The 8,423-nt window shown below is 36.0% G+C and overlaps 1 protein-coding gene across 1 annotated transcript in view; it reads right to left on the bottom strand.

The window, feature by feature from the left end:
• Positions 1–8,423, bottom strand: part of USP32 (ubiquitin specific peptidase 32) — a 255,762-nt gene that overhangs the window by 29,785 nt on the left and 217,554 nt on the right. Inside the window, exons 19-26 of the mRNA XM_011990240.1 lie at positions 7,863–7,937; positions 7,213–7,351; positions 6,850–6,955; positions 4,908–5,081; positions 4,191–4,365; positions 3,599–3,750; positions 2,560–2,671; positions 998–1,209 (exon numbers count right to left, since the gene is read on the bottom strand). Coding sequence (XP_011845630.1) covers positions 998–1,209; positions 2,560–2,671; positions 3,599–3,750; positions 4,191–4,365; positions 4,908–5,081; positions 6,850–6,955; positions 7,213–7,351; positions 7,863–7,937 — 1,145 coding nt within the window. The remainder of the gene's footprint in view (positions 1–997; positions 1,210–2,559; positions 2,672–3,598; positions 3,751–4,190; positions 4,366–4,907; positions 5,082–6,849; positions 6,956–7,212; positions 7,352–7,862; positions 7,938–8,423) is intronic.

An 8,423-nucleotide genomic window follows, 5' to 3' on the forward strand; every position in this document is an offset into this window, starting at 1 on the left:
AAAGTGACCAGGGACCTTAGAAAAATGGCTGATTTTAGGGATGGGGAAGAAAAGATACAAGATGAGCCTAGAGCATCCTGTAGTGCCAGAAAATAAGATAGTACTTTAAAAAATGCAATGATAGGATATGTCAAAGGAACACAGGAGCCAACAGAAAGAGCTACCAATGGCCAAAGCTGAAACAATTTGCTGGAAAAAGAAAAAAACCAAAAACATAAATGTAGCATTGTATTATAACCTAAATTATAAAATAAATACCCACAAATCCATACTGATGCAAATAAATGGTTGAATAAATAAATGGGGAGACAAGATCTCCCTGCAGAAGAATTAAGCAAATTTTAAGGTTTTGTTTTTGTTTTCTTGAGGCAGCGTCCTGCTTTGTCACCCAGGCTGGAATGAAGTGGTGCAATCAAGGTTCACTGCAGCCTTGACCTCCCACGCTCAAGTGATCTTTCCACCTCAGCTTCTTGAGTAAGTAGGACTAAAGGCACGCACCACCATGCCCAGCATTTTTTTTTTTTTTTCAGAGACGGGGTCTCACTATGTTGCCCAAGCCAGTTTTGAACTCCTGAGCTAAGGTGATCCTTCTGCTTCAGCCTCCCAAAGTGTTGGGATTACAGGTGTGAGCCACTGCACCTGGCCAGGAGACACAAATTTTTAAAGAAAGTAGTACTCAGATGCACTGACTATCCTGTTGCCTCTTAATATACGGATGAGGAATGTCATTTCATACATTAGCCATCATGAGTAATACTAAATCCTGGCTCTGATCACTTATATTAGCATATATAATACATTGAAAATGCATTCATAGCAACAGATTTTGAGGACAGGATAAAAAAGTTTTTAAAAAATTTGTAAAATTATTAAATTTTAAAAAGTTAAAGAAAAAAAGAGAAGAAAATGCATTCAGTGATGTTGCAAAGACAGAAAATGGCTATTTCACAAATGACACTAGCAAGACCGGCAGTGAGTTGCCTAACATTTAACTAACCATTTTTCGGTGGACTGCAATGATGTAACCTGTAAAGGGGCTGTCAGGAAGAGATGACATGTGACCATTAACCATTCCATTTGTGAAGTTCTTCTCAGTTCCACATGGCACAACAGTGTTTGGCATTCCATTGGGGATGAATATTGGTCGGGGTAGGTCCCCATTGGTAGTTAAGGTGAACATTCCATTTGTAGATGGCGAAGAGGAGAAATCTACAAATTCAAAGATAAGTACAGCATCATAAGCTTGTGGTACTTTTATCTTTACTCTTTTCTCAAGTATCCTGAGCACCAGAGACAGTGTAGTCTCTTAACACAGGGCAGGGAGAAATCATAGTATAAATAATTCTAGATTTATTGGAAGATTTTAATTTACAATTTTACTTCCCTAACTCATACTTTTAACTAAATGAAAAGGAAAGAGTAACTGCTGGAAACTATTAAGCAGAATTTTTGCAGAAACCTGTATCAGCACCATGTTGTAGCACACCAACAGTTCTACCACTTGTTTTCTTTTCCTTCTCTTCGCCTTTGAAGACACTGTCCAATACAGTAACCTCTACCCAGATGTTGCATTTAAAATTTAAATTAGGCTGGATGCCGCAGCTCATATTTGTAATCCTAGCACTTTGGGAGGCTGAGGCAGGCAGATCCCTTGAGCCCAGGAGCCAGTGACCAGCCTGGGCAACATGGTGAAAACCCATCTCTACAAAAGATACACCATAGCTGGGCATGGTGGCACACATCTGTAGTCTCAGCTACTTGGGAGGCTGAGGTGGGAGGATTGCTTCAGCCCACAAGGCAGAGGCTGCAGTGAGCCAAGACGATGCCATTGCACTACAGGCTGGGTGACAGAGTGAGACCCTTTTTCAAAATAAATAAATAAAATAAAATAAAAATTAAAAATGCATTACTCTCAGTCACACTAGCCACATCTCAAGTGCTTAACAGTTCATGTGACTGGTGGATACTGTATTGGATGGCAAAATCACAGAAGTTTCCACCACTGCAGAATTATATTGGACAGTGATGCTCTAAATTAAAACTAAAATTAAATCATCCATCAACTCACCGTCAGGACTATCTACCTACTACACGTCAATGAGGGGAGCCTCATAAAGCCCTTTATACTTGGGGAATTAGCCTAATTGTAAGTAATATAAAGAATAGACAAAGCATACCAGTGGCTAAAAGGACTCAGTGAGTGACCACATTAAATTACATATAATATTGGATTTCTTTCTAGCTATATCTATTATTTATATTTTCTGGTAGTATGTTCCTCTCATACTAGCTGTTGCCATGTTAGTATTAGATCAAATAGATCTGAATTCCAAGGGTATATTAGCTAATAATAACTACCTATCTAACTGAAGTCACTTGGGTTCCCTAAATTTTAGGTTTCTCATCTAAAAAATATGGAATAATCAGTTAAGGTTTCCCTTGGGTTCCAAAATTATTCTGCTATAGTATCTTCAGCAAGAAGAAATATAAAAAAGATGACAACTCTTAGACAAACATTTAAAGGTGCAATCATGAGAAGGAGTTCTAGTTCTATCTTACCTGTCTGTGTTGGACTAGAAGCTGAAATTGGAGATGCAGGGACAGGAATTTCAAATGCACACAAAAATCCACTCACTGAGAGTCGTACTTTTTGGTTGTCCTGAGGAAAGTTCTACAGAAGCAGCAGCAAGATGAGAAGGGGGAGATGTTTCAGATAAAATGGAAAAGTTCTCTCTCTAATGTATTTCAAAAGAATGTCTTAGGTGCTTTCATCCGTAAAACCAACAAGATGATTTCAACTACATAAAGGATGAATGCTTGATAAAAATAACTGAAAACTAAGCTCAGCTGTCGAACTAGTATCTCTTTCCACAGGAAGAAGTGTGTTGTATATGACTGACTTCTTCAGTTTTGTCTTCGTTTCAGGGATCTAAATTCCAACTCTCAGAGACCCCATTTTTACATTTCATATTAAGAAAATGTCAATGAGGTGGGCGTGTGTTCAGAAATCCCAAAGATGAATATAAATAATACCAGTTGCAGGAGCTTAGAGTAGGCAATATATTTATTAGATTATTTATTTCCCCAGCTGGTATGTAGAAAGACATGATTGGTGTTAATTTGTCTTTACTCTTTTAATTTCTTAGTGTGTTAAAAGACCAAGTATATATATTCATAAATACTAAAAACACATATTCATAAATACATAAAATACTTTAACCTAGGAAGAATTCTAGTAACAGTGGTAATACCAGAAGAGCTGTTAAGTGTCATAGTAGCAGTCTTTGGTTTCCTCCAAACAGCAGCAGTCTTTGGAGGAAACCCATACTATAGTGACACAGCTAGATCACTCCATATAGGCAGCCTTACATATTTCCCTTCTTCAAAAATACCACCACCAGTATTATTCCTTTATTCTGGTAGAAAACTCTTTTAAGTTTCTGGGTTGGAAAACTTGGCATTTTGTTGTTGTTGTTCAGTTTTTGTCATGTTTTAGTATCTCTCTTGGTCACATAACATAACAAGTGATCACAATAATTGAGAAAACTGTCATCTTTGAAGGATAGAATCAAAAGTGTCTTAGAGTAGTTAACATTACCTTTATGTTGGAACCATGTACTTCTGCTAGAAGGATTTGCTCTGAATTAAGTCCACAGAGATCGCTCAGCTGTTTTTTTAAACCTGTGTACTTTTCATCCATATTCAGCCTTAGTCCATACCGCACAGGGGTAGTACCATCTAACTTAATCACTAGTAAAGAGAAAAGATCTTTTATCAGTAAAATGCAGGTTTCATCGAAAGTCTTACATACTGTGTATAGATATATATGACCTGTAAATATAAGCAAATATTTCAGCCTAGAATTTTTATTTCATGTGTAAACATGAAAACAGATGGTACTTCGGGATAATATTGAGTGAAATCAGTATTTTTCTCGTGTTCATCTGACATAAAAGCTTGAGTGGCTTTGCGGGTTTTAAAGAGAGTTGCTGGCATATTTGAAACCAAAAAAACATGCCACAATCTAAATCTTTCAAACCTCAAGTCATGCCTAAAATTAGGTTGCTCGATTATAATATGCTGCCTACCAGTCTTTATTTGTAAACAAACAACTATGCTTACAAATTCAGGCTATTTAAATAAAGCAAATTTAATGGAGTCAAGTAATTTTTCAGAACTTTGCGACCTACCTGTTATTTCTAAGTGCATATAACTGTCCATTGGTAGTGGCAAAGACAAAAAATTGAAAGGGTCAAATCGGACACTTATATGCCCACATGTCTTGCATTTGACTTGAGATCTTAGCTGCCCATGGAACAAATCCACAACAATTGATCTATTTCTTCTTAGATGGTTGTCCCAGGCCTAGCAATAAAAAAGATGAGAATTTTCTCTCAAAAATCCAAAAGAGAGGCATTTCTATATAAATTCAAAGAAACTGGTTAAATATATTGGATTTAAATGTAAAGAATATAATCCTTACTCTTCATTTACCACAAAATATTAAATTGAGATGGAATATCCTATTTTTCATTTGTTCTTATCACGGTAACAATGGTAAATATTAAAGTTATTTATCCATTAACAAGTATAAAGCATGCCTATAGGTCACTGTATGCATTACTTTAGCAATTATGGGGACTCTTTAAATTCCACTGGATACTTATTCCTACATCCAGTACTATAAAGTTTACAATGTGAAATAGCAACAGTTTTCTATTTTCATTAAAGGTGTTTTTGTTTTGGCAACACTGCATAAGCATTAAGCATACAGATAGAAATTCCTTCATTTTCGCAGTAAAATTCTGATCTCCGAATAGTTTAGTTTGCATTTAAATTGTGCTACATGTATTTGTGGCCAGAACATTTTGTCTATTGCTTACATTAGAAACTCAAAACTGACAAACCTCTGCAGCTACTTCCCAGTCTGGTCGGCCATCACTGTCCTTCAGTTCCACATATGGCTTTTCATGGACTCGGTTGAGATCTTCATGAAGACCATCCAAGAGAAAAGCCAGAAGTTCTTGGGAGTCTTGTTGCTGAAACCCATTAAACCTGGGAGCATATTTTGCTATGGTCCACTATAAATATAAGAGGAGTCACGGTCATTATTTCCTACCCATAAAATTTGGAATGAGTATGTCCTATAATCCAATCAGAGCCATTGTAAGAAAATAAATAGTATAGTACTTAGTCTGCCTCCATTTCAACAAATATATTTTGGATAATCATGAAATCTTTTGAATCTTAATGTCAAATGACAAAAAAAAAAAGAAGTATTTTGGCCAATACTGTGTCCTTAGTTCAGTATCAACTGTTCTTCAGGCACATAGATGTTATTTAAGACAGAAATATTAAAACGGCATTTGCTCGCATTGAAAGATAATCCTGTTCTATAATGTTTTACACATTTTTATAAGCATATAAAATATGTATATTTTGGCCGGGCGCGGTGGCTCAAGCCTGTAATCCCAGCACTTTGGGAGGCCGAGACGGGTGGATCACGAGGTCAGGAGATCGAGACCATCCTGGCTAACACGGTGAAACCCCGTCTCTACTAAAAAATACAAAAAACTAGCAGGGCAAGGTGGTGGGCACCTGTAGTCCCAGCTACTTGGGAGGCTGAGGCAGGAGAATGGCATAAACCCGGGAGGCGGAGCTTGCAGTGAGCTGAGATCTGGCCACTGCACTCCAGCCTGGGCAAAAGAGCAAGACTCTGTCTCAAAAAAAAAAAAATGTATACTTTATAGGTACATAATATATACACAATGCATGCATAATGTGTATATAATAATACATAATATATGTATAAAATAATATGTGTATATAGTATTTTATATAATGTAATGTTGTCTTCAACAATCACATTTTCTGGTCTTGTTGCATTCTAACTTTTATTAACTGCATTATATTATAGAACTACTTAGAGGATTAAATGAGTTAATGCATATACATTAATTAGAATAGTGCCTGGCAAGAGGTAAGTAGTTAAATGTGTAGCTATTATAGTTATTAATTTGTAATATAAAAAGCTTTTGCTTTGTATTTAAATAAAAATAATGAATGATCCTAACTTCACTAAAATCTACTACATCTGATATTAATATAAAACTTATATTCATTAGTTTCATTCATTCATCCTGCCACGTTTTTTTTTTCTTTTTGGAGACAGAGTCTTACTCTGTTGCCCAGACTGGAGTGCAGTGGTGCAATCTTGACTCATTGCAAACTCCTCCTCCCAGGTTCAAACATTTCTTGTGCCTCAGTCTCCCAAGTAGCTGGGATTACAGGCATGTGCCACCATGCCCGGCTAATTTTTTTTTAGTAGAGACAGGGTTTTGCCATGTTGCCCAGGCTGGTCTTGAACTCCTGACCTCAAGTGATCCACCTGCCTTGGCCTCCCAAAATGCTGAGACTACAGGCGTGAGCCCCTGCGCCCAGCCTACTTCTTTATATTCTAAAGACAGAATTATCTTAGTTATGTTGAAAATGTATTGGATTGGATGTAATTAATAAGACTCTGAGGTCCACCTTGCAGTTAGAATATCGCTAATAGTGAAGTATTACCAAAAAAGGTTTACTCTTCATATAAGATGTTTGACAAATTAGTAAAATGAATGATATCCCAAATTTACAGTGCACCTTTGGTCTTTTTCCTACCCACTACATATACAGTAGCATTTTGCATATATTTAAACAAGCAAAAGAATTTGGCATCTTGTTTATACCAAGTGAAGGATCCAAAAACATTTATTAAGCTAAAAGGCTAAACACAAAAAACAAGTAGAGAAAAATGATTAAACAACTATTTAGGAATTACATACTTTTATATTATTTTAACCTGCTTACCCGAAGCTTTAATGGGGCAACATTCTTCTGAGTTCCACTCCAAAGTTCCTGTACTAAATCACCATAGCATTTAGCCATATGCCCCTTCATACCAATGGGATTTGTCCTAGAAGTTTGAGAGGAAAATTTGTTGCCAAAGATTCTCATAAATCACAATCATGTGGGCACAAAAATGCCTAGCATCTCACATCAAAATATCTTTTCTTTTTGAAACAAGAGATGTATTCCTTGGCCTATTTCATATTAAATAGGGCAAATAAGATAAAGTCTTTCTCCCGCAGGGTAAAAAAAGAGGAAATTTAGGTGATATTGGGTTTATATCAAAGTCACAAGTTAAGAGGCCAGTGACTCAAGAAAGATTACCTGTTGAGTTCATAAAGATGTCTCCCTGAGATAAAATACTGTGTCAGTGGCTGTGTGTTACTAACACACTGGATGCTTGAGTTCATGAAGCATGTGTTTCCCAGGTTGCTTAGACCTGTGGCTCCCTTTTCTGTGGGAACTGGAACAAACAATATGAGAACCAAAGCTTAGCTGTAGTAATATGCCATAGCACAAACAGTTAATTACATTCAATGAAAAGATTTTTTATAACTCTCATAATCAGCTAAATGGTGCTAATAATTCTCTAGCAGGTCTTTGAAATGCTAGAGAAGGCTTTTCATGGAGTGTCTGGTAACAGTGATGATCCATGCTCATTTGTACCCCAGAAGCAACAATTATTCTTTTTAATTGCTATGATTTTTCAAAAGAATTCAAACAATTCTTCTTCTATCTAGTATGTCTTTTAAAACATGTAAATTATTTAATTGCAGAGTTAGAAATCTGGAAAATAATTTGATGGTGGGTTTGCCAACATCAAATGCTGCTTCAGGAAAAAAGAAAAAGAAGCAGGGGCCTAATTACTTTTGAACTAGAAAACCAAAAGTTATTAGCACTTTAATAGTTGAGAGAAGAAAAAAAAAAGAATACATTTAAAATAATCTCTTTAAAAAATAATACTGGAGACTTACCCTTGTGTCTATCTATTTTACTACTATTTGCTATAAAAGACATCTCCTCAGGCCAACTCATATCTTTGTTGCGAACTGGAAGGACAGATAGGAATGTGTTAATTTCTTATCTATCTAATTTACACCCACTCGATTGCTTCTGTTTTTTTTTTTTAAAGACATCTTATTCCTAAATCAGAAGTTTTAAAATCTAGTTAATTTTAGTACATGCGTTGCTTAACAATGGAGTTACATTCTGAGAAATGCATCACTAGGTGATTATGTCTTTGTGTGAACAACACGGAGTGTACTTACACAAACCTAAGCTATGTACGGTATAGGCTGTTTCTCCTTGGTTACAAACTTGTACAGCATGTTACTGTAGTGAACACTGTAGGCAACTGTAACATAATGGTAAGTATTCGTGTATCTAACATGTTAGAACATACAAAAGGTACAAGTAAAAATATCGTATTATAATCTTATGGGACCACCGCTGTACACAGGTCTTTTGTTGACTGAAACATCTTTATGCAGCACTTGCCTGTAATTGGCTCTAAAACCATTCCTATTCTTCATATT

The sequence above is a fragment of the Mandrillus leucophaeus genome, unplaced genomic scaffold (assembly GCF_000951045.1).
Source record: "Mandrillus leucophaeus isolate KB7577 unplaced genomic scaffold, Mleu.le_1.0 Scaffold374, whole genome shotgun sequence".
In the NCBI taxonomy this organism is placed as follows: Eukaryota; Metazoa; Chordata; class Mammalia; order Primates; family Cercopithecidae; genus Mandrillus; species Mandrillus leucophaeus.